At 52.6% G+C, this 24,507-nt stretch overlaps 9 protein-coding genes and 2 non-coding genes across 11 annotated transcripts; 3 read left to right on the plus strand and 8 right to left on the minus strand.

The window, feature by feature from the left end:
- Positions 1 to 25: 25 nt before the first annotated feature.
- V1518DRAFT_412231 (putative serine esterase-domain-containing protein) lies at positions 26 to 1,992 on the plus strand. The gene is made up of 4 exons (XM_066903036.1): positions 26 to 233; positions 299 to 632; positions 684 to 830; positions 882 to 1,992. Exons 1-4 carry the CDS (start codon positions 193 to 195, stop codon positions 1,890 to 1,892), a joined length of 1,533 nt encoding a protein of 510 aa, XP_066761377.1. The 5' UTR covers positions 26 to 192; the 3' UTR covers positions 1,893 to 1,992.
- Positions 1,993 to 2,065: 73 nt separating this feature from the next.
- On the plus strand, positions 2,066 to 4,314 carry V1518DRAFT_169090 (major facilitator superfamily domain-containing protein). The gene is made up of 4 exons (XM_066900810.1): positions 2,066 to 2,324; positions 2,383 to 3,750; positions 3,801 to 3,875; positions 3,938 to 4,314. The coding sequence occupies exons 1-4, from the start codon at positions 2,238 to 2,240 to the stop codon at positions 4,028 to 4,030; spliced, it is 1,623 nt and encodes a 540-aa protein (XP_066761378.1). The 5' UTR covers positions 2,066 to 2,237; the 3' UTR covers positions 4,031 to 4,314.
- Positions 4,315 to 5,514: 1,200 nt separating this feature from the next.
- V1518DRAFT_412238 (uncharacterized protein) lies at positions 5,515 to 7,517 on the plus strand. The gene is made up of 2 exons (XM_066903037.1): positions 5,515 to 5,813; positions 5,888 to 7,517. The coding sequence occupies exons 1-2, from the start codon at positions 5,588 to 5,590 to the stop codon at positions 7,249 to 7,251; spliced, it is 1,590 nt and encodes a 529-aa protein (XP_066761379.1). The 5' UTR covers positions 5,515 to 5,587; the 3' UTR covers positions 7,252 to 7,517.
- On the minus strand, positions 7,400 to 10,888 carry V1518DRAFT_412244 (SAC3/GANP/Nin1/mts3/eIF-3 p25 family-domain-containing protein). The gene is made up of 5 exons (XM_066903038.1): positions 10,792 to 10,888; positions 10,423 to 10,732; positions 10,074 to 10,367; positions 9,261 to 10,020; positions 7,400 to 9,204 (listed from the first exon to the last, which is right to left on the minus strand). Exons 2-5 carry the CDS (start codon positions 10,723 to 10,725, stop codon positions 7,484 to 7,486), a joined length of 3,078 nt encoding a protein of 1,025 aa, XP_066761380.1. The 5' UTR covers positions 10,726 to 10,732; positions 10,792 to 10,888; the 3' UTR covers positions 7,400 to 7,483.
- A 227-nt stretch (positions 10,889 to 11,115) lies between these two features.
- Positions 11,116 to 15,923, minus strand: V1518DRAFT_371319 (uncharacterized protein; the record flags this gene model as incomplete). Its single annotated transcript, XM_066901353.1, has 3 exons — positions 11,116 to 11,170; positions 11,224 to 12,295; positions 12,440 to 15,923. The coding sequence occupies 3 exons, from the start codon at positions 15,921 to 15,923 to the stop codon at positions 11,116 to 11,118; spliced, it is 4,611 nt and encodes a 1,536-aa protein (XP_066761381.1).
- Positions 15,924 to 16,369: 446 nt separating this feature from the next.
- On the minus strand, positions 16,370 to 17,927 carry V1518DRAFT_169199 (pseudouridine synthase). Its single transcript, XM_066900811.1, has 4 exons — positions 17,406 to 17,927; positions 17,291 to 17,356; positions 16,857 to 17,234; positions 16,370 to 16,804 (listed from the first exon to the last, which is right to left on the minus strand). The coding sequence occupies exons 1-4, from the start codon at positions 17,673 to 17,675 to the stop codon at positions 16,685 to 16,687; spliced, it is 834 nt and encodes a 277-aa protein (XP_066761382.1). The 5' UTR covers positions 17,676 to 17,927; the 3' UTR covers positions 16,370 to 16,684.
- V1518DRAFT_412252 (uncharacterized protein) lies at positions 17,856 to 19,456 on the minus strand. Its single transcript, XM_066903039.1, has one exon. It carries the CDS (start codon positions 19,383 to 19,385, stop codon positions 18,180 to 18,182), a length of 1,206 nt encoding a protein of 401 aa, XP_066761383.1. The 5' UTR covers positions 19,386 to 19,456; the 3' UTR covers positions 17,856 to 18,179.
- Positions 19,446 to 20,727, minus strand: V1518DRAFT_412254 (uncharacterized protein). Its single transcript, XM_066903040.1, has 3 exons — positions 20,487 to 20,727; positions 20,015 to 20,432; positions 19,446 to 19,959 (listed from the first exon to the last, which is right to left on the minus strand). Exons 1-3 carry the CDS (start codon positions 20,514 to 20,516, stop codon positions 19,637 to 19,639), a joined length of 771 nt encoding a protein of 256 aa, XP_066761384.1. The 5' UTR covers positions 20,517 to 20,727; the 3' UTR covers positions 19,446 to 19,636.
- Positions 20,728 to 22,497: 1,770 nt separating this feature from the next.
- V1518DRAFT_t15 lies at positions 22,498 to 22,596 on the minus strand. Its single transcript has one exon. It is a non-coding gene; the product is annotated as a tRNA-Lys (tRNA).
- A 119-nt stretch (positions 22,597 to 22,715) lies between these two features.
- Positions 22,716 to 22,814, minus strand: V1518DRAFT_t14. Its single transcript has one exon. It is a non-coding gene; the product is annotated as a tRNA-Lys (tRNA).
- A 360-nt stretch (positions 22,815 to 23,174) lies between these two features.
- V1518DRAFT_412261 (vesicle transport v-SNARE protein N-terminus-domain-containing protein) lies at positions 23,175 to 24,487 on the minus strand. Its single transcript, XM_066903041.1, has 4 exons — positions 24,219 to 24,487; positions 24,103 to 24,161; positions 23,932 to 24,042; positions 23,175 to 23,879 (listed from the first exon to the last, which is right to left on the minus strand). Exons 1-4 carry the CDS (start codon positions 24,331 to 24,333, stop codon positions 23,550 to 23,552), a joined length of 615 nt encoding a protein of 204 aa, XP_066761385.1. The 5' UTR covers positions 24,334 to 24,487; the 3' UTR covers positions 23,175 to 23,549.
- Positions 24,488 to 24,507: the final 20 nt, after the last annotated feature.

A 24,507-nucleotide genomic window follows, 5' to 3' on the forward strand; every position in this document is an offset into this window, starting at 1 on the left:
CTCGGATCTCCGCCGGTCGTGTGCGCGTACATTCACTCCGCCGAGCGACTCGCGGACCTTTCCTTCCACCCGTAGTCTTCTTTCCTTCTCTTCTTCTCCCTTTTCTTGCACCGCCCCTTCACAAATCTCTTTGCGCCTGTTTGCTAAACACCGCTCGTCCCTGCTTGTTCGAACTTACCGTTTCACACTTGAATGGATTATCGCTCCAAACACCTTCTTGTCCTTGTGCACGGGTGAGCCTCGGACTCGTCACTTTTTCCGTGCTGTGCCTGCCCGCTGACACTCTTCTGCATCGTAGTCTTTGGGGAAATGCTTCACACTTCGACTACGTCTCGCGCGCCATCGATCAGTACTATGTCTACGATGACCTCGCACCAGCGGCTGCATCGACGGAGACAGCCGACGGCACCGTGATGCGCGAGTATGTGGACAGCGACCGTGATCGTCTGACTAAATCTGATATTGAAGAAAAGGGCCTCTCTGTTCAGGAGAAGGTAGCGGCGCTGCTTCAAGCAGGCGCTCTGGCGCATAACAGCAAGTACAGGAAGCCGTACATTTTGGTAACCCGCAGTAACGAAGGGTATCTCACCTATGACGGCATAGACATGTGTGGCGAAAAGGTCGCTGATGAGGTATGTTTTCCGTGTGGTTGGTGGACGGTGAATTGTGTAATGACTTTCTAGATCGAGCAAGCGCTTGAGAGCTACGAGAAGCAGAACATTCAGATTGACAAAATCTCTGTGGTGGGATACTCCCTTGGCGGTCTTATGGCACGATACGCTATTGGCATTTTGTACACCAAGGGCATTTTTAAGAAAGTTACACCTGTGGTAAGCTGTCTGCTACTATATTCGCAGACTGCGTCTAACCCTCGTCATCAGAACTTCACCACCTTCTGCACACCTCATATCGGCGTACGCGCTCCAGGAAAGGACTTGCCCACCACGTTGTTCAATACTCTTGTTCCGCGTACAATCTCTGCCACAGGACGTCAGCTCTTCATGCTCGACAACTTCTCAAACACTTCGATGCCGCTGATCAACCTTCTAGCCGACAAGTCGTCTATCTTCTTTCACGCACTTGAACTGTTCTCAAATCATGCATTGTACGCAAATATCGTGAACGACAGACGTACTTCTTGGTTTACTGCTGGCATTTCTCACACTGATCCGTTCCTTGACCTCCATACAGTCTCTCTCAACCACCTTCCTGGTTATTCACCGACGATATTGGATGTGTCGAACCCGGTTTCCATGCGCAAGCGGTCTCACGATGATGACGTGACATATTCGTCTCATGATCCTCTGTGTGACCTCTCCGGAAACGGAACTGTTACCGGAGTGCAGGCCAGAGCAAAGTCGTTGACCGTCTTACCGGGTTTGTCCGTCATGCTCATTAAGCTCGTTTTCATATCACCCATCTACGTGTTGGCGTTTTTGATTTCGGCCTCAATCCAGACGTTTTATTCATCGCGCCGACTGCGTGAATTTCACTCCAACAGAAAGGGACGGTATGGTCTCGACGAGTTTCGTCTGCCGCGCCTTGATGAACAGGTCGAGGACGTGGTAGACACAGTCTTGGGCGACTTCATTCCATACGGCATTTCGCACTCTCTTGTGGACAACTTGTTGGAAGACTCTGACTCAAACGATGAATCACTTCTTAATTTGGAGCAGAAGCCGTACGACTACATTCCCCCTCTTGAGCTCAGCGACGGCCAGCTGCAGATGATAAGATCTCTCAACACGGTGTCGTGGAAGAAGTTCCCCGTCCACATCACAAAGACGAAGGCGGCGCACGCTGCAGTGATCGTGCGCCATATGGACTGGAAAGGAATGGAGGAGGGCGAGGTCGTTATCCGGCACTGGCTCCGCGAGATTTTGGAGATGTAAGCTTCGGACGTCATACGTACACGATTCGAGCCTCGCGCTTGAAGTTACAGTATATCTAGTGTGAAATAACGTAGGTATAATCAACTACATCTTCCTTAGGCTTTGCTGCGCGCCAATTGAGAAAATGGCCGCCGCGCCGGCGCTCTGAGCTAAAGTTTTTAGGGGCAGGTGCTTATCGCAACCCTTTGACGCTAATCGCGCGGCGGCACGGGACGTTCCCGCGACTCATGTCCTTCAGCGCCGCCGCCGCAGCCCACACATACGGCCAGGCCACACTGCTTGCGAGAACGCGCTGTACGGATCCTGGCCCTTGTGTCCCCACGCCGTCCTCACGCATCGCCAGTCATGGCGTTTCCTAAGCACGTCTCCGCACTGCTGCTATTTCAGGTCGTCGTGTGCAATCTCGGCGCACTGCAGTTCGGATATCACTTGGTAAGTCGCTCGCTGCTGGCTTGGGACGGCTCTGAACTGACTTGAGGGATGTATCTAGTCGGAACTGAATGCACCGGAACAGTACATCTCGTGCGCGATCAAGTACAATGACTACTTCGGGACCAACGCGCTTGTCGACTGCATCCCCATGGATGCGAACAAGGTGGGTCTCATCAACTCCATCTTCAGCGTCGGTGGTTTCATCAGCGCGACATTCGCCGGGCGCGCCGCGGACCGGTTTGGTCGGAAAGGTCTCACTATGATGAACTGCGTCGGCTTCATCCTGGGACCCGTGGTCATGTCTGTCGCGACGAACTTCCCCCTGTTCATGCTCGGCCGCTTCATCGCTGGTCTCGGTGCCGGCAGCTCACTTATCGTCACGCCGATGTACCTCAACGAAATCAGTCCCCCGGCCATGGCGGGTCTTATTGGCGCCATGTGTCAAGAGTTTGTCAATATCGGCATTTTGAGCGCGCAGGTCATGGGCATTTTCCTGTCGTCGTTCATGGGATGGCGCGTCATTGTGTCGCTCGGTGGGATCCTTGGATTCATCAACTTGCTTCTTATATCCTTATGCGTTGAGTCACCGAAGTGGCTCACTCTGCGTAATCGCGTACACGACGCTCGTGTGTCGTTGATTAAGTTGCGAGCATTAAAAGACGGCTACGCTACCGCGGAGGAGTTTGCTGAAATTGACCTGCTGATCGAGTCATGGAAGGAGAAGCCGGAGAATGTAAAGTCGATCGTCGATAGCGGATCATCCTCCGATTCTACCTACTCTAAAGTCATGGACGACGATGACTCAGTCGCGCAGATGTCGCCGGTCGAGGTTGTGCACGAGATTGGTCACGCGAACGATTCGTTGTCTCTCATTGTCTCCGCCGAAGAAGGCAGCAACAGCTCAGCCAGCACTCTGCTACCAGTCGAATCGGAGACGCCGCATGACTTCCACAAGATCACGTACAAGGAGTTTTTGGTCTCGCCAAAGTATCGACGACCGATGATCGCAGTCATTGGTATCCTGACTGCGCAGCAGCTGTGCGGTATCAACACCATGATTTTCTACGGCGTCACCATTTTGTCCACTCTGTTCCCCAACGGCGCGGTGCTGGTCAACGTTCTGATTTCGACTCTGAACTGCCTCGTTAACCTCGCCATTGCTCCGCTTGTCGACAGAGTCGGCCGCAGACCACTACTGCTTATTTCCATCGGCGGCATGTGTGTTTCTTCATTCTTGCTAGCGTTCGGCATCTTGAACAGAGTCACTGTGTTGTCTGGTATTGCCGCAACCATCTTCGTCGCTTTTTTCTCCGTCGGTCTTGGACCTATTCCGTTCTTGATCATTCCCGAACTCACTGAGGCGAGCTCGGTTGGTGTGGCGCAGAGTGTCGGCTTTACCTGCAACTGGATTTCGACTTTCTTCATTGTAAGTACTTCTGGTTTCGACCTATTGTTTCTGTTCTGACATATATTTAGGGCTACCTCTTCCCGATCATTAACCAGGCGATCGGTGGATATGTCTTCTTCATTCTCTCCGGTATTGCACTATTCGTAAGTTTGAGCCACGGAATTTGTTATAGTCTGAGCGATGATACTAACAAATGTCTCTGCAGTACTTTTTACTCACGCTCAAGTTTGTCCCTGAAACGAAGGGCAAGAAGACTTTCCAGGAAGTCTGGGGTCATGAGGTCGAGGAAGTTGAGTAAAGCCATTAGTGATATCGATACCTATCGCCTACACTTTGGCTGAGGCTTCCCACGATACGTGCACGTACCTCCACATACAGACTTTTTGCTACAGCATCACATTTGCACCAAAGGATATTCTTCCCAAAAATGGTTATTGCATGACTATATGGGCTTAGATTAATGGGTCTAATGATTTTCAATTTGTTTGGATTGGTTTTTTGTTTATGTACAGTTATTGCATGGGGATTTTGTTGGTTGTGGATGGTTTGACGAGTTGCGCATACGGCGTACAACAATAACGATTTAGAATGAATCATCGTGGGAGAAGCAGATCACCATGATCAGCTTCCGGAACCATAAAAATTCATGTACTACGCTCGCCAGGTGTCTCGTCCTGGAAGAGGAAGCAGCACTGTGACAGAGACATTTGGTTGCGTGGTAGAAGTTTTCGATCACGCTGACGCGCTGTTGATGGTCTCCCATCGCGTGTCTGTGATATGCCTTATTCTAGTCATCTGTCGGGGCATAAAGCACTGCGCACTTAGATTTTGAAGTTTGATAGTTGATTTTGCGTGATTCGGCTATATGATACATAAAAGATCCAAAACATGTACATTAGATGTCTCGTCCGAGTGCAAAATATCTTCCAAACATTCTATCAGCATCCCTCATCAGGGTCCCCGCTTCAAGGATCAGCAGCCTGATATTTGTAAGACCAGTCAACGTGCAGAAATGCTTCAGTATTGTAGCGTCAGACAGACAAGCCCAATTCAAGAATATTTGAGGTATAGAACCATCATGCGACAGAAGAATCATTCAGGTAGGAGATATGAACGGCTAGTGGAAGTAAAGTGATGATGTGTCGCAGATCTATGCATATATGTCACTCGCACATAGTTTTCCATAAACTCATTGTTATATCAATGTCCCTTTGAGAATCGTCATGTTGAAGTGGCTCCATGTCATAAAAGTAATCGCCTCTCGATGGGGTTCTCATGCTGCGCAAGATATGCATGACGATTTGGTCGGCGGAAGTTCCCATCAGTAAAGTATGCGATATATACCAGTTGCTGCGATTATGTCCTGGTGTCTGGTTACTGTCCTGTCCGACGGTGACAAACTTCCAGTCCTGCCTAATGCCAGTCAATAACACATCTCACTCCTTGTCATACTCTCTCTGATGGGCTCGTATGCACCCCAAACACCTGACGCCTCGCAACGCTGGTCAGCCTGTAGTCCTAGTTACAAAGTTTGACAAATTTTATAAGAGTAATATCATATGAATATTTAGATCTTCCAATCCATTTCTTGAGTAGTTGGAAAATTTAGTTCAGATGTTGAATCTCGTAGACCGGGAATAATGGAATGAGGAAGAGCCACGTATAGCACGATTAAACCATGCAAAGCGTAAGCGCGGGGAGATTCTGTGTTGACTGGGAGTCTGGGACCGCCGCGTACTTGTCAGGGTGTCGTGTACTGCAGTGTTTACGCAATTCTCCCAAGACGCGTACACGACGCGCAACTCACCTTACAACCTTCACTCACACCAAACTTCGACGCGTTACAGGTATAGCAATGGCCACTGATATCGAGGCTGCTATCAGTGTACTAGACAAGTATCTGTTGTCTGAGCTTCATGAACACCAGCGCAAGGGTAGCGGCGCATGTTCGCCGTCGATTCTGCTTGATTTGGACGACGACGGCGATATCGACGGCAGCACCGTGCCACTAGACGTACCACCGCACACGCCTAATGACTCGTTCATGGATGGCTTATTGAGCGACACATGTGATATTAGTCGTATGACTATTTTTAAATTGATCTATACTATGAGGTGTGCTGCGAGTCATGGCTAACATGATTTTATGATTCAGTTAATCCCGTGCCGGCACTATTTTCAAGCTCAAAATCGCATGAACTCAGTATTTCGGGGAAGCATATGCTAGAATACGATCAAGTACGACATATTCTGCAGATATCTGACGACAGCGAGGAATCTGCTCGCGAGGATCCATGGTTCGACGAACAACAGCCGATTCAACAAGAGCGCTTGATGCGTGTGGGCGCTAGCTTCTCTTCACCGCTCCTTCCGCTGTCCGCTGCATTAATATCATCTAATACAAAGCGAAATACCGTGTCGATCATAAGAAGTAATACTGAATACACCAGCGAGTCAGCGACGGATGAGGGCGATTTCGCTGATACTCTTGATGAGCAAATCTACAATGCGTATTGCGCGATATCACATCATTTTGATGGGCCACCGAGGTTAGAGCTGCCTGAGTTCACACCGCTAGATGTGGAGACTATGTTTAGCGCCGCATCAACCTGCAGGATTGGCAATAACAACGTCAAGGACGCGACTAAAGATATTCATGTATACGACAACTACCGTACCTTACAGCTTCCAGACTTTGGTGTGCCTACTACTACAACTACTACTGATGCAGACTACATCACTGTAGGAGAGCCTTCGTACGTGACGGCGCGAAGCCGTGGACGTACACGACGCCTTCAAATCCGGAGAGAAATGAATCCGAATTTTGAACCACTCCATGAAATCGATTACAGCGTGTTCGATACTCTTACTTTGTTTCACGGAAATTTGGATTATCAATTCAATATGGACAATGATGCTGTTGACTGTGCTGAGCGTGAGCCGCAAAAGGACGAACGCAGCGGTAAAGAACGCGTGTTGCCGTTCGTTGTTGATAGAAACAGTGCAATCGCGGCTGACGACGAGAACGTCGATCAGAACGGCGAGACTGCTGAGGATTTATGTCCGTCTGAGATCCATGAAAAGCAAATCAGCGACGTATGCGGCGATATCTCGTCCGACCAAATATCGACCATCGGTATACCCCCGTCCTCCGGTCATAAGCGACTGCATTCTCTTAAACGCCTTCTGTCGAAACAGAAGAACGCTGTTACTGACCGTTTGGTGACCTCAAAACTTTATAATACATCGTTTTCAATGACTCCGCTACGGCACCACTCCGATGACGACAACCCTCAACAGACCGTCAAATCCAAAGTCGCCACGGAAATTTTGCACCAGGGCATTATTATTCGACGAAAACTACAAATGCTGGTATTGCCACACGACCGCCGGTCGAGAACTGTCGATGAGTCTACTGGCACTTCTGCTCACCATTCTCTGCAGCTCGAGTCGTCGTACCGCAAGATCAGACGGGCACAGATCTTGTCACGCTGGGTATTGCAGCTGAGCAACAGATGAGCAAAAAGTTATGGATGGTACGAGCGAACGATGAAATTGTATACTATAGCTATTTACTCGGACTTTATAAGTCAGACATTTACATCTGCAGCTGAATCTTATATCTCTATCTCAAGAGCGATCTTACGGTGGCTACTTCTCTCGTGCGCATGAATATAACCACATTTATTATACATAAATATACACGCCTATCCCATCTAAAGTACAAATCTAATGCACAACAAATGCTTCTCTACACCTGAATTGATGTTACAAACCTCTCCAGAGCATTCGAGAACTGGCTCTCCTCAAACGAGTCAACCGACATAAACACGACAGCCGAAACGAGCCGCTTATCATACTCCACCAACTCACGCAAGCCCAGCGCCGCAACGACTTCATCTTTAGAAATCGAGTCGAATGGCCAGTACAGCACGAACAGCGAAATATTTAACAATGAAAACTTCCATAACCGTCGCAGTGCCTCATGCAAGGTCTCCCGGTCGCGCTCGAGTATCGTCCACGGATCGGCGACTTCGCCGCGATATCCCAGCATTCCGCACGAAAACACCAGGCCCGCGACGTCGACGTAGCTGTCAGGATTGTCGTCCATCGTGGAGAACGTCACGTTGGCGTATTTGCCTTCCAGCGATCGAGTCAACTTATTATCCTCGCGCTCAAGCCCGAGTTTCGAACGCAGCCAGATCCCCGCGGCTGTGTTCCAATCTGCCATAAGCAGCTGAATATCGAGTACTCCTTCGTTGATATGTGCGTTCTCCAGCGTCGCGTCTATCGGTGCAGTGACAACGCGGTCGAGATCTACTGTGGCCCAGAGCTGCTGTATCGACTGTCGCTCTTTCATCATCTCAACGATCCGATTGCTCTCGTCAAGAGTGTCCTCCGACCGCCGTCGCTGTGGTTTCGCAATGCGTGAGCGCTTGAGTGGACGGCCCAGCATGCTAGCTGCCATTGCACTTTGCTGCCGTCGCTTGTTCCTCAGATCGCTCCTAACCTTGGCGGTCGCCGCAGTCTGCTTTACAAGCTTCAACACCGATCGTAGCAAGTTCGTGCGATTGAAATTCTTGGCCAATGCCTCCTGGCACACCTGCCACGTGTTGTCAAATACAAGCCCGTCGAAAAGTTCGTTCCGAAGAGACTGTAATAAGTTCTGTTTTTTCTGCTCCTTTGATCTGTCAATTGTCTTCTGTGACACATCATTCACCAAAGACGAGACAACTGTTTGAATGATGTTATCTCGCACAAATGATGCAGCATTCTTGTACGCCGCAGACTTACTTCGTTGTTGTTGTTGCACTGACGGCGGTTGGGCTCTGATTTCCGAAAACGGCGAGAAAATCTTCGGATCGGATACAAATGTTGTCTCTGCAGCTTCGGAAACTTCCTCAACTTCGACTTTCCGCTTGACTTGTGCGATTGAGGGGCTGCCGAACAAACTGAATCCAGGAGCCGCCAGCGGTTGTAACCTGCTACTAGCTGCGGGAAGGCTCGTCTGGAAGGAAATCGCCGAGGCTGAAGATGGCGTAGCACCAAAACTTGAAGAGAAAGGTGACGTCTGCGGTACTGATGGCTTCAAATCGAAGTTTGGCAATGGCGATCCACTGGCAACAGTATCAAACGATGGTTGTGAAGCAGTATGTGGCGACAACCCAATTTCAACTATCCTCGAGCTCTGCGAGAACGCGCTGCCGTTTCTAGGTGCCGATGAATATGCAGACGGAATCTGCGGTGCGAATTGTGAGGTTCCTCCAAGAACGAGCTTAGAGCCTTTTCCAAACAATGATTTGAGAGTAATGCTCGCGTCTTGCGAATTCTGCGGATATATAGACAAATTGTTCCCATTGATCAGACGTGATATAGCAGACGGATCTTGTCTGAGAAGGTTGGTGAGCTTCGAATCGACTAACCGTTTTGAAAATGCTTGGCGAAATGCAGGCTTCGCTAAAGCTCTCTCGTCTGTCCCCAAATCGTTAGAACCACGTCATTTAAGCCAACGGTCATGTCAAACTTACCGCTCCATGATGTTACATCCACGCACTCGATATCGTCCACGAGCCGTCGAGCAATCTCCCAGTGATCACAAAGCTCGAACAGCTCATCCAAATCATCGCATCCGAGAAAATCCATTAGCACGGATGCTTTATATGGCTTTCCGCGCTTATGGTATCCAGATGCCATCGACTTGAGCGCCCACATCCGGATGTCGTTAAAATGCATTTCCGCAATCGCGGCAATCAGAAATGGCACTGTATCCCGCGAGATCAGCTTGAAGAACTGGACAAACATATTCTGCGCATTTTCGGTGTTTGTGTAACCTCTCGCAACGATGTTATTCTGCTGCGCAAAATCACGGATCGCCAGCGCAAGTTGTACCCGTTCGTCGAGAAATATAGAAACCGGCAGCTCTTGGATCTGTCTGTCGTAATCTGTGTCACGGAGGAAGATTAATAGCCGATATGCCTGAAATTCTGCTTCGTTGGGACATTGTATTCCATTCGTTCGTGCATCGCTATATAGCTCCGACAGCGTCTGTAGAACCTTTGTAAATTGTTCGAGTTCTTGTTGTCGTGCGGTCGCTATCCCGTCCCGCGCAAGGCTATGCAGCGCAACGATGTGGATCCGGCCAATGCGCTCGTTGCAATCGATAGCTTCATAGTCTGTATAATTTTGGTACGTAAAATCTTGCCGTATCGAGCGCGTTCGGTCCCATAGAAAAGCGTGGCAATCAGGAAGTTGTGGTACGATGTTGTCGATTAGATATGTTAACGTAGTCTGGAAAACCATTAACTACTTATCTCGCAAATTTGTACAACGCTCGACTATACCTGAAGCACACCAGGCGGTCGAACATCTGACGGCAATGGTGGCGGTTGTCCAGCAGCTGGTCGCGAGAACTCTTTTACCGCAAGCGCAGGATCAAACTGTCCAGTAGTACTATCCTTCTCATACGACTTCAACAGGTTTCCAGCATTTCGTCGAACTCGCTCGTAAACCGGACACTTCTCCCAGCACGTTCCGACGAATACAATTGCCTCAGTGAGAGATTTCTGGGCATCTATTTTGTCGACTAGTCCGCTTTGCTCCATTTTTGAGCGCTCTGTCTCGCGCAATTTCTGCAACTACAGTGCTTGTTAGAACTGAGAACTCGCGGTATCCACGAAATTTGGCACTCACACGTTCGAATAATGATTGCTCGTCGCCTTTCCACGTCGTCTCAAGTTTCACCATCGCAGCCTGATTTCGTGCATCCCACGAATCGACCGACCGCTCGCTCTTCACACTCCCGTTGACGTTCTTCTTAGACGAAGTCGACGGCGACGGTGGCGGCGCACGGCGCCTGAAGCCGGCGGCAATATTCTGCATACTCCGTGGTCGCGACCGAGACTCCTGGAAGTAATTGACATTACTGAAGTTAAGCATCGAGGACGATGGCCGTTGCTGCTGCGTCGTTGTGGTTGAACTACCGAACGCGGGCATGATTTCGCTAGCGCACCTATCATGAGCACTAGGAACCAGTGATTTATACATCAAATTATACCATACCCGTCGCACGTCCTTTATGGTACCATTGCAAGTACAATCCCGCGAACGAGCGATTCCAATTCGAATGGCGGGATGGCGGTGATCTTGGTGAATAACATTTACAGGGCGAAGCAGAGCCGAGGGCTTTGTATTTTTCAAGCCAAATCTATCGACTTACCACGCGTTCTTAAACTATTCATCAATTACTGAGTAGTCGCTGGTGTTGTATGAATAATAACTCCAACAACCTATTAGGTATTATATACTATCTAGCTATGTACCCGTTCCTTTTAATTAATATAATGCATATGATACCGAAAGCCGCATTGAAGTTCGCGAATGTCACTAATCATAGATTTCCAACGGCGGCATTTTATCAAGCGGATAAAACCAATTTCCACTGTTCATAGGATGTTAGCACAGTAGCATAGTCCTCAAAAATTGGATACATACTTTACAGACTCTGTCACAAGCCAATTCGTAGGGAATATGATCAAATGCCCACGAACATTCTCTAACATCTTCCGTGCGGTCTCCTTGTCGAGAATGTCGCCCTGATCTCTTCGCCTCTGAGAGCGGTACGAGTTCAAGCCCGGGGCTGACGCGTTGATATCTGGACTTGGAGGTTTTTTTGAGGACTTGTGATTCAGCGTATTTCCCCGTTTCCGATTTGATCCCTTACTCGTATCCTCTTGCGATTTGTCGCCCTCAGATTTCTCTCCATCAACACCGTTAGAGCTATGCACATGGTTGATGCTCGTCGATGTACCATGGGGAGACAGAGTGGTGTTGTCCTTTGGAGATGAACTTACCCCCTGCATATCGTTGAACATGGCACTGTAAGTCTTGAAAGCTTTGTAATCCTGCCACGTAAGCACTTCGTTATCCGGCTGGCAGTGGAATACTTCTCGGAAAATATTAGTATTGTTCTTCGCGTGTGCGAGCCAAATATCAGCGTAGAAAGTTTCGTCCAAAGGATCCTCGAAAGAAAACACGTTGATGCTCTTCAACGGTGGCGCCGGCGTGTCCAAGATCTTCGCAGTCTCGGTAACAAACACGGACAAATAGTTTGCAGCAGGATCCAATGACAGCGATTGAATCTGACTCTCGATATCACTAAGCGCAAGCGCCGGCCCAATAAGAGATTCGCGGCCGCTGATGTCGAAACCAGTCTTTGCTTCATATCCATCTGTCTCCGCGGCTTCCTCTGCAAACTCCGCACCAGCAGGAATGGCGATACTACGTTCTCTGTAGTCTCGGGATCCAAACGACCGGTGTCGGATTGCCTTTTCCATGTTACTTTCGGCCTCCTTGCTTTCGCTCATCCGATCAGGTCCAAAACCGGCGATATCTCGCATGCGCACAGCGCGTTCTTGTTCTTTCTCCTCCTTGGACCGCCGTTTCTCCTTCAACTCATCCGTGAAACCGGCTTTGTCCAGCAAACTCGCCGTAAGTGAGAATTTATCCAAGCCGCTTTTTCGCTCGCTCACGACGGGTGTAGCAGATCCTGACGCATTTTCTCGTCCTGGGCTCTGCTGAGTCTGATTCGGTCTTGACCGACTTCGGGAGCGACTTGCGGATAAATCCTTTTTCTTGCGACCTGGGAGGCGATCCGCCAGGGAGTGTAGCCGGGTATGGCGAGACCTCCGCGAGTCTTTGGAAGAGATACTAGCAGTATCGCTAGACGACATGCCGCTGAATTCAGCATGATGAGGAGTGGCAGGCTCATCTATCTCGAGTTCATCCTCTTCCTCAGAGTCTTCCCGCATTGATTCGTTAGTCATATCGTTCATATCAGACACGTAACTGCGAACAAAAGGCGCCAGCTTGCGTAGTTTGTCGACATGACTCTCAAAAGAAGGCTGAAACGGCAAATCATTCGCCAGTGCGATCTGATCTTCCGTAAGATTATGAACCGTCTCAGCGGAAGCACGCTCGAGCTCATCCAACCCGTCGACATCGATGCCCAAATGCTCGCGCATCAGTCTCACGCGGAGTGTATGCGCAAACCGGCCAACCAAGTATGGTTTGCCACCCATAAGCGATTCAACCTGATCTGTGTCTCGAATAAAGGCGGCCACTTCGGAATCTCGGCTACCTCTCATGGATCGCTCGTTTATATTGGCGGAGCCAATGATCGCAACACGATCATCCACAATCATGATTTTCGCGTGAATATAGAGCTGCTCAGTTATCAACCTATCCTCAGGCCCAATCATGCCCCACTTCCGCAGCGAGAAAAACTGGATATACTTGTCGGGGTCAATCGCGGCTTCGCGCAGTTTACCGAAAATACTGTTATCGCCGCGAGAAATCGATCGATACTGGCACTCCATGATCAATCTGACCGAAGTACCATCTTGGTTGTCGATTTCAGCTTCAAAGCCAGGCATTAAAGGAATCACGATGATCGCACGCCAGTGCTCCTTGTTTGCGCGAGCTCGAACAATCCGTTCAACAATCGCATCGCCAATCTGATTCTCGATAACGACGTCATTTACAAACGCCGACGTGATGAAAAACTGATTCTCGATATAGATAAAATGTTCAGACTGCTCGATGGCCTTGAGATAAGCATTTAATATCGAGTGCTCAACCTTATCATGCCTAAACCCAAGCGACCAGCCAGATGCAGATCGCAAAAGCTGCACCTCGCAGGTTCCCAGATGTCCAAGTGCCTCTATTTCCGAGTTCGTGAAATCCGGCGGCGGTAGAAGTACCGGCTGTGGACGAGTCGACCGTTTCTGCGTAATGAGATAATTCCAGCGCTGAATAAAATGCCGGGCTGCGTCGCGAGCTGGCTGTCCAAATATCTGCATATGCACGTCGTGCCACGGCATACGAGGAACCTTTGCGCGGTCGTACATGTCGTCATACGGCTTATCGAGCTCGTAGAAATCCTGAATCCGCGCATTGGAGTAGTCCTTGCCGACCCATAGCTGCGTATCTTCGCCGAAATCAACATGACTGCCGCGATCAAACCCGGTCGGCTTGCAGTCCGTCAGCACGTGTTGTGGGGTATCCCACCGGCCGAAGCACATATCGAGACCACCAAGGAAGACCAGAGCATGATCTACGATGAGAAGCTTTTCATGATGAGCCCAGAACAGAATATTCTGCCGCAGCTGATTCGGTGAGCGCGCGACAAAAATGTTCGGATGGAGATCCAGTAACGAATGCTTGGTATGTCGAGACGCGATTGGAATCGCCTTCTCCACGTTCCTGTAGACAATGACGTAAATCTTGACTCCGGCCTCAGCCTTTCTCTTCAACAACCGATCAAGTCGCCATTGCTGGTTGCCATGGGCAGGTCGTCGTAGATAAATCTCAGGACTGAGCCACCAATCGTGAATATAAATAGTCTCCTTTGCAAGTTCCATTGCACGACTCGCATTCCAGAAATAGTCACGGCCATCAACATACCATTGCGCGGACACGTTATACCGCACCGGCGAAAAACTTTCGAATCTGTGCTTCCGCGCCCACAGCGTGTTCTTCTGCATCGTATCTATACTTTCCATCCATTGCTTCATCTGCTTTTCCGAAAATGTAAGAACTTTCATCTTTCTCTCTGCGTTTTCAAGAGTAAGCGTGTATCCGCTCTTTGTAGATTTCTTAACAGACTGCGACAAGGATCTCGACTGTGCCATTTTCTCTGCCTCGCTAGCGTCATCGGCGCGGATGGCAGATAGTTTGTGCGTGTACTTGAATTCCGAATCAACCAAAAACACATCGAGCGGCTCCAGAGAAACAAAGCTGTCGACGACGAGAATATATGAGTGCCGTACTAAAAACCACTTGGATCCATATCGCTTGAACAGGGCCGTCATGTGGCTTGGCCGGAGTTTGTTAGCGCTCCAACTGCGTCCGGTGGAGACGGAAATAACAGATAGCGGTCCTTCTTTTCCATGATACGACTTCTCTGCAGAGAGGCGAAATCCGATAGCAGAAAACTCCAGAAACTTGCAGATCCGATTCGCTTCGCCCTGGAATTTCATGTTACTGATCAAAAGTTTCAGATATTCTTCCAGACTTTGCCGTTGCGTCAACGCGAATTTGATGTTCTTCTGGTGCCTCGATGTCGGGTCACCGCCGCGCTCGCTGACCAGACTCTGCCGCGAAGACATAGCCAATGGCCCCAACGGGCCCGCGATGCCGGCTTCGGTAACTGCACTCTCCACGTTAAGTCCGCGCATGCCGCGGAGAATTGGAATCGCCTCACGCGGGAAATGCGGTAGAAGTTTGTTTTCCTTTCCGCTGCCGATGATGTTTTTCTGTATGTCCAGCACGCGCAGGCGTGAATGCAAATTAAAGAAATCTAGCCAATCTCGGTGCACGACCCATTTCATTCGCAGCGGTCCGGAGCCGTATTCCAGTTCAATGCGAAACATGATGTGTAAACGGTCATCTGTTCGTGTTGAATCAGTGATCCTGACTTTGAGCTGTTCCAACAATACCGGAAGGCGTGGCCGGTCCTTTGTATCACGCAAAAACGCCGACGCGAGGATTAATACTGCAGATGGACCTGCTTGCAGCTCTGCAACAAGCTCAGCGGATTTCTCATGATCATGCTTTAAGTCTTCCCGTTTCTTTTTTGATAAGCCGTTGAGCATGCGAAAGATCCTCGGCAGTGATGACTCTATGTCGCCCTGGCCCGAGAGACCATTTCGATTCACAGGTTGTGGTCGAAGTGTTGATGAACCATCAATGGCCGTGCTACTCCTGACATTCGAACTGTTCTTATGAACAAGATGCCAGCCCGAAGCATGCATAGCGTCGATGAGATTCGAAGTCGTGGCCCGCCTGCTCACCTTCGAAGGTCGTTGAACAGTCGAGCTACTGCCTTCATCCGACGTCTCGGTACCCCGCTGGATCTCGTGTAACCGCTCAGCCGGAATCGCGCGTATCTTGTCCCAAAGCCCAGCCGCAGAGAAGCGGCCTGCCGTGTCGGTTGGCCCGTCGGCGGCTGGCGAACCAAGGAATCGCGTGTGAGGTGTAATCAAGTCGGGAAGATGGGAGGCGCTGTGGCTTCGTTGCCGTAGAGGTGTCGGGGAAATGTCTGTCTCAGCGCTCTCAGATACATTGGACGGTGCGTCACTCTGTATTCCATTCCCGTTCACGTCGCTGTGCGCAGCGACGCCATCTGGAGGCATGTTAATCTTGACTGGCACCAACTTCGCCTGATAGACCACGTGGCTTTGGTCCTCTTTAAGCGCCGTGACGTCGGCGAGATCATGCTGAACTGGCGCGGTCGACGCGGCCATGAAATCGCGTGAGGGGCACATTCACCAAGAACGTCCGGTGCACGGAAGACAGGAATATCGAAGATCGAGATGATATCAAGGCAGCATACTCTGCAGAGAACTTGCGTAGGCAGTGCGCAAACAGAGCAGAGACGTTGTCACAAGTGTGAGAGATACACCCTGTTGCGACCGGCTGCGTACAGGCTGCGCTGTGCGGTACAGCCGCGTACCAGATATCCCCAAGTGTCTGTTTGGGAGCGGGTCGTAAACAGCAGCAGCCAACGCAAACCGAGAGTGTGATCTTCTGATCTGAAGCCCTCGTGCAGCACTCCGGGAGTGGTGAAACTGGTGGGGTTGGAGCAGGGAGGGCCGACGGGGAGAATAATGGCAGGGTTTAGGGAAAACCAGCCGACCCAGACTCGGCAGCCCGCAGGCGCGCGCCCTGTTCTGGGGCACGTTCCGCCCGCATCCTTGCCGCGAACTCTAAACAATGTAGCCGCGACCCTGTCCCCAAAATACACACACGGTGCGGCTCAACCCCAGGGGATCTAAATACGGGTCGCTGTCATGGCGCGCGTTGCGGCTCATCGAACAGCCAATGCCCAAGGATCGCTCCAGACTCCAACAGATCCGCTCATGGTCCTGGTCAGCTGCATGTATGTACTATGCAATTAGGGTGGATTCGGCAGATTTTCCAACAGAAGTCCTGTCTGCGGATCTACAACGTCCCTCCATATGCTCTGTGTGCCGTGCAAGATTGGTGCTGTAGCGGAATCCCACTTGAGACCCATCTGCGCCGCGTTAGCAACGTCATAGTCGTCTAGCAACGTTGCACGAACATACCCGAAAATCAAGTTTATACGAGTGCAGCGCCAGCTGCGTATCCCGACGAATATCACCTCCATTCCGTCCTGGACGCGGATAGCCGTACCTGTAGTCACCAACGATCGGTGCATCAAGCACTTCCGCGCAGTGCCGTCGCAGTTGATGCTTGCGTCCTGTAACCGGATTTAGCGACACCAAAAACCTGTCTTTGCCGAGTTTTGACAATATCTGAAGTTCAGTTGTGGACTTGAAAGCACGACTGTTTTCGTCAGCTAGAGGTTTGTCGATAGTCATGGTCCTGCTGCTGCGGTCGAAGTCCACGTGCTTGATGTCGACGATCTTCCGTATTAATCTGTGAAATGCGCTGTGTGGAGTCGGAGCAATGACGCCGAGGTACTATGCGACTTAGTAAAAGAGTCTCACGTCTCTGTTGCGAGCGTATAGCACTATACCGTCTTCCTCATAGGCCATCCCTTCTCTCCGCCTTCGCGTAAATTCTTTGCAAACATTTGAACAGCCTGTGAACGCATTGGCTACTGCACTCCCTGCGAAAACTAACGTACTCACCTGGTTGCTCGTTGTGATCATCATCGCCCCGGAAACACCATAGTCCAGCCGATGCACAAGTTTTGGCTTCGTAAACGGCGCCTCAAAGTCATCTCGGAACAGCTGCGGGTACTGCGTGAACAACGATTGTAGAACATGCGTAGCTCCAGATGGAGACACAAGCCCCGTAGGCTGCGAATATACAAAAGGCGGCTTGTTGAGTATCAGAAAGTGTCGACATTGGAAAAGTATCGGAATTGGAGCAACGCGAATCATGGCCTGTGGCGGCATCTTCGTCGCGTTTCACGCGCGCGTCTAAAAAAGCTCCTGCGCGCGGATCATCAAGTTTCCTGAAAGGCAACTCTCGCTGCCCTAACCTTTTCGAATTTCGCGACAAGTCAACTATGGTTCTGCAGCAAGGACCAGCAGTCTAGTTGAACCCTGAAACCACGGGTGCGTTCGAATTTCATTATGAACCGATACATCCAGAACCAAGAAGTACAGGGCGCAGCGCGCCGCACCTCCTGCAGGTCACGACGATATTTCACCATATGACACCACCGGCAGTTTCGCCAAGCCATGCGCACAATTCGCCGCTATGCTATAACTATTTACAGATAAACCAGAAACCTCTTGCAATTTTCTGTCGTAAAGACTCTCTCCAAAAACCAATAAAACCATAGCATCAAAAGCAAACACATCGCCACTGTATATCCTTATCCCCAGTACTTGTCTATAAGCCGATGTAAATCCAAAGAACCGTTCGTAAAAATAAAACCTGGACCGATCGCTCCCTCATCCGCTTGTCTCCGCAATCACTTTCCGCAGCTCTCCTTGGACCGCCTCCAACTCCTCGGCGCCCGAAATGAAAAACACCTTTGTCTTGCCGCCGACAATAGTAGAAATCGGATGTGGCATGTCGGACTTGGGGACGACAGAAATCACAATGTCGGGAAGAATCACGCCTCGGTAGAGATTTGCGCACCAAATCCAGTCGTCGTCCGGAGTTTGCTGTTGGCTGCATTTGCCGTCGGTTGTTGCTCCAGCGTCCTTCAAGAGCTCTCGCGTGCTTTCGTCTGCGTAGGCTAGGACGTAGTGAGGAATGAGAACCGAATGCTTTGCTGATATTGAGGCCTGGATATCGTTCATCATGCGATGAACCTTCACGGCGGTAGTTAAGGCACGCCCTTCAGCGGAAATCTTTGACACAGGATCGATGGGGGCTTGCTCCTCCGGTTCAGGCTTCACTTCGCACAACGTAAACTCATCGGTCTTGGAAAGAGACGAAGCAATCTCAGAAGTAATATCCGAGGGCCCCTCGATTGCGATAACCGTGCCTCGGCCATGATCCTGCGGGAGGGGGGAACAGATAGTTCCGATTTTCTCCATCTTATCCAGAGCAGACGCCGTCGACCAGTAATTGCCCCTGCCGCGAGCAGCATCGTCGAAAACTTCTGAACTAATGGATGGCAAAATCGCGCCCTTAGCTGCAGGCGCTGCCTCCGCGAGAATGGCGTCCGCAATATGGGGGAGATAGCACTGCTGCTCGTACTCGTGCTTGACACGCTTCTGATAGAGCTCACTAGCCGGCGGAGCAGCGGCGCTGTATTCGCAGTTCATGATTGACGAAATGGAATTCGTCTTGTGCTGAGGCTCCGGGGACATGGATGCGCTGGCAGCTGCATGGTGGTTCAGCGAAAGAAGCGCCTCAACGCCCTGCCGAGCATCGTCCTGCCCACGCATCTGCATTGGCGGCAGGGGATAGTGCGGAGGTGAAAGACTGGCGATGCCAGGTGCGACTTGCGCAGCGGCAAGGATGTCGTCCTGGGGAAGAGGACGGATTGGGGGAAGATGGTGGAGCATGGGCGGCGAAACCGCGGACGAGATGGGTGACGGGGTCGGCGCGTGCGAGAGAGTGAAGCTCGGCATGTAGTTCCCCTTGCAGTCGTAGAAGGTGGGCTGGTGCGATGGCGAGGACATTGTCGACGAGTTGGAGTGCATGTCTGTCGGCGGCGACGGCGGATGTATGTACGCGGAATGGCGCGCGAGCTGCTGCTGCTGCTGCTGCTGCTGCTGCTGCTGCTGGTCGTTGTGCATCTGCTGTATCTCGTGCGAGTGCTGGTCATTGGTGTATGACGACGGGCTTCCAAGAGAAACTGGCGGCTTGGACAGGTACACGCCGCGCGAGTTTGGCGTCTGGCCGTGACACTTTGCGCAGATCGTCACCGAGGATGGCGTTCCTTGCTGACCGGCTACAGACCGGCTGTAGTTTGGTCCGCTGTCGGCGCTGCCGCCGCCGCCGCCGCCGCGCTTGCTGCTGCGTCGGGGCTGATAGCGGTAGTCAGGAAAGCGCTCGAGATGGGACTTCTTCTCTTCCTGCAGAGCGTGTTAGACAAGCAGAGATACACCAAGCAGGGCTGTGCACGTACGTCGCCCAGCTTCTGCCAGACGGCCTTCTCGTCAGGCGAGAGATGCCGCCACTGCTCGCCTATGATTTTTGAAATCTCCGGGTTTGACTTTCCGGGATGCTCGGCAACCACGGACGCGTGATGATGCTGACGGTAGAGGATGAAAGCTGGTGAAAACGGGCGTTAGCATGAACACGGCGCTGCGGCAGAGGACGGAGGCACCATTTCGCGGTCGCGGGACGCGCGCGACTTGAGGACACAGGCAGATGCTGGCCACGGTGGGCTGCTCTGCTTGGAGCTGCGGCGGGGAAGCGTGCGTCGGGACCTGCTGGGACGCCGAGGCATGCTGCGCCGGATCCTGCTGCAATGGCGCGAGCGGCTGTGTGAGCAGATGCTGCTGGAGGTGGAGGACCGGCTGCTGCGGCGACGGCTGCTGCTGCTGCTGCGGCGACGCGTAGGGCGCCCGCTGCGACGCGTAGGAGGACTGCAGCATGGCGGCACCGGCCGCGGCGTACGCCAGCTGCGGCACCGGCGCGGGGGAGTCGTGGGCGAGGACGGGCGTGTACGGGGGAATGGCACCGCGGGCGAGGTGGGAGTCCTCATCGTCGGCGCGGGCAAGGCCGGCGGTGGGCACATGCATCTGCGGGTGTTAGCCACATACAAGCAGGAGACCGGCTGACGCAGACTACCGTACCGACGGGAGCCGTTGCTGGGTCGCAGTCATGATCCGCGCGGGGCATGGGCCGGACAGCGGCCTCCAGTGTGGTGGACCTGCGGTGTGCTGCGGGGTGGAGCGGGGTGAGGCGGCAGCGGCAGCAGCGCCAGAGGAAGTAGCGGCGACGGCGACGGCGACGGCGGACGCGGACGCGCAGCACAACCGAGTGATCCGAAGGACAATGCGATTATTATCCTGGGCTTCTTCCGGCCACGGCCGCCACGTTCGTGCCCGCCGCGTTGCACCCGCGCCCGCAGCGGCGCGTGCGGCGCGCCGCCGCGTGCGCCCCGGCCGGATCCCGGCTGTGCCGGGACTGGCGGTGCCGTATTGTCCCGCCCCTGAGTCGCACACAATGCCCGCGTGCTCGCCGCCGACATCGACGCCCAGCGTCCGTCCGCGCACTGCGCCGCCGTGCGTGACTTCTCAGGCTGTGTCCGCTGTCCTGTCCAGGCAGTGCTCGCGCAGCGCTCTCCTGCCACAAACCCCGCGCCTCGGCGCTTCGCTCTGCCCCGGCCGCATTCCGCCGCGCATCCGTGCGCGGCCCAAACGGGCCTGTCAGCAGGGCCGTCTCGTCGCCTGCGTCATCGTTTCCGTCCCTTCCGGAGTCCCGGCCTCCCGCCGCTGCCGCCCATTCTTCGCGCGCCGCCGCATTCTTCGCCGTCGCCGCCGAGCTGACGTGTCGGTCCTCCGCCAAGGCGCCTCCCCCACGCCCGCGTCGAACAAAGCGCGTCTGGCGTCGTTGTGTCTTGCGCGTGGTCGGCCGCCCGTTGCTCGCACTGTTTCTCCGCCTTGGTCGAAGGCGCCCAGCGCCTTCGGCGTCTTGGCGCAGATTTAAACGACTAAGTACATGTGCTGGCAGCGCTCGTCCAATCAGCTAGCCGCGCCTACCACTCTCCAAACGTGCTCGCGGGGCTATATTCGCCCTACATCTGCCCTTCTCACCCGCAGAGATTCCCTAGACCGCGGCCAGCACGAGCAGCTAAACCTCGCTCGGCTGGCCTGCTGGCACGCAGGCCCTTTGTCTCGCTGTTCTCGGAAGCTCGGTGCGTCGTGTACGTCGTCTGCGCGATTCCCGCCTCCCTGCGGGCCTCTCGTCGCCAGCATAAGCCGCTCCGACTAATCAGCCGGCTACTCAAACTTCGCGCTGTTCGGCCGCCGCTGCTGGAGTCCAATTTCGTCAGAAGCCGCTCTTGCACAGCCTCTGTGCCCAGCGCGCGACGCCAAGGCGTGACAGTCACGACCTGTGTGCGCTGCACGTAGCTCAGGACGCTCTGACGGGCGAACATCTTGTGCGAGTCGCACGCGTGGTGCAGTCGGTAGTCCCACCGCTGCGTTCTCGAGGTCAGAGACCTCGCGAGACGCCGCATCTCATTCATATTCTCACGCGCTACGCACAGACGCGACCTCCTCAGCTTCGCGGACCCCGGTGTCATCATCTCCCTCGCGTTGCCGGCTACATGCGGAACCGGCGAAAAACCACTCCGACGCCAGCCCCCGTCGCTCGTCAGCCCAGCGCCCGCCCTTCCGCGTCGCGCCCTCCCTCTGTAAGCAATGTTACTCCGCTCCGCGCGGAGTGCAGTCGGCCCGCACCGCGACGCCAACGCCCGGCCTGTCACTGCTGTCGCACTCGCCTTAGAGCCGCGCGATCTGATTTGAAGTAACACACACACGCTCCCCTGAAATTCCGACTCAGGGTTCCTGCACGGTCCACCTCTTGTCACCCTGATCGCCCTACAACTTTATTCTCCGTAGCCTGCAGCTCGCTTCTTCTCTCAAACGCCACGCCGCGCCAGCAGAGAACTCCTCGAGTGCCTTCGCTCCGCATCGCGGGGTTCGCGAACGAAAGAGCTAATCATCCATCCGGGCACCTTAGGTGCATGCTCGCCTCGCCAAAATGTCAGATCACTGCCCTCCGTGTCGGCCACGTCGCAAAACGCCTGACACGCCTCCATGCAAAAAATTAATCTTAGCAATTTTTCCAAAAATTGCTCACCCCACGAGGGTATCGAACCCCCAACCTTGAGATAATCTCATTCAGAGCCGCGTACTCCGTAAGAGTCTCACGCTCTACCAATTGAGCTAGCAGGGTTGCTTGGAATGCCTTCGAGACCCCGCTCGTCCCTTTATACCTAAAATACCATGAAATTTGTAGCCGAAAATGCTGCCGTATATTGGGGAGCAAGGCAGCCATTTAGCAAAAAAAAAATCCACCCCACGAGGGTATCGAACCCCCAACCTTGAGATAATCCCAAACAGAGCCGTGCACTCCTTAAGAGTCTCACGCTCTACCAATTGAGCTAGCAGGGTTGGATGACAATTCTCCTGTACCTGGCTAGCTACATTCCCCAACCACTGCTGATGTTGGTGCGTTTACAGCCTGAAACGCGGTGGTGCGTGCATGCTTCAGGTATTAAGCGAGATGGACGCGTGGCACAATCCCGACATGCTGTGTTTCAGTGTCCTTTCTGATTGATTAGTTAATTCTTTATCTGTAAACAGTATGCAGCGTATGATTGCTTTGTCAGGGCCAGTGTCGGACCGAGATTCATGCTGCTTGCACGCGACAAACTTACCGTGTCCTCGCGAGTAGCGAGCGAGTTGCGAGGCTGGGCTTAAAAACTTGTAACCATCCTCCTCCCTAAGGTGGCTTGTTCACAACACAGGGACTTACGTTTCGTAAGTAGATATATTATGCACTAAAAACAATACGCACGCCAAAAACACACGACAAAAAAGCGCTAATAAAAAATCGGTCCAACAACAAACACCCTCCCCAGCAACAATACACACGAGCTAGCTGTCACTAAATAAGTCGGTCGCCATTAAATATATTCGCCGAAGCTATAAAGGCTGCCACACATTGCCGATCTGCGAGGTGAGAATCTACCGACGCCGCGGAAGGAACTTCCCGAGCAGGATGGCGAGAATAATAATGATGAGGACGACGACAATGCCGATAGTGATAAGTCGGTTTGTGACCATTCTAAAATAATTGCCTCCCATGTAAGTATACCACACATCAAACCCCACTACACCAAAAAACTATACCCACCTTCGCGCCATGCCGCGCAAAGTACGCATGCTCTTGTCGACATAAGTATCCGCCTCCATCAGCACATTCCGCGAATTGATAATCTGCTCGCGCTGGCCCCGCAGATCCGTGAGGATGTTGGCCCCGATAGACTCGGTTTCGTTGGCGAGACGCTGCGAGTCCCGCAGGCGCTGTGACGAGTTCTCGAGGCGGTCGGTGCCGCTTAGGAGCTGCTGGCGCTGGTCCTGCGAGAGATCGTCCCCGGACATGCCGCTGCCACCGGCGGCCTTTGCGCGCGCACCAAACAGTTCTTGTCGGTCGGCCTGGTCCGTCGCTTTTCTCTGTGTTCTTGTTAGCGTTGCTCGCTCCCACAGAGCCCTTATCATCGCTTACAAGATCCCGCTTCGCTCTATCGAGATCACCGCGGTATCCACGAAGGCACGCGTTCAACTTCGCTCGGCTTGCAGAAGACACATTCTGGAGCTCGATAGCCATTTGTCCGATCTAAATCCCAACCAGTGAGTCAACCCAGCATCTCGAATCGCGGTAACAATATCTCCATACGATTTCATCGGCCTCATCCAGCGCGCGCTGCGCAGCTCTCACCGCAGCCTTCCGGGGCTCTTCATTCATATCTCGTCAGTGCATATCACCCCACCGGCACGAACACAAGGACATACCCGCCGCCAGTTCCGGAATCTGGTCGATCTTCTGCGCGACTTCCGCATACGCTAGTCTGAAATCATCCTCGTACGACGCAAAAAGCTCGGACGTGCCGGCCTCGAGATCTACCATGCTTCCGTAAGATGCCACTTTCGTCTTGACCTGAAGAAGGATCAAAGAGGGGCGAGTGTGGGGGAGAGGGGGGACGCTGATACAAATCGTAATTCGAGAACAAAACACACGAACGTGGCGCGGCTGATAGCGGGGTTAGGGCAATGCCGCGGATCGCCTTCGAGGCATCGAACG

Source organism: Limtongia smithiae (assembly GCF_038497785.1).
Source record: "Limtongia smithiae strain NRRL Y-17922 unplaced genomic scaffold V1518scaffold_2, whole genome shotgun sequence".
Taxonomy (NCBI): Eukaryota; Fungi; Ascomycota; class Lipomycetes; order Lipomycetales; family Lipomycetaceae; genus Limtongia; species Limtongia smithiae.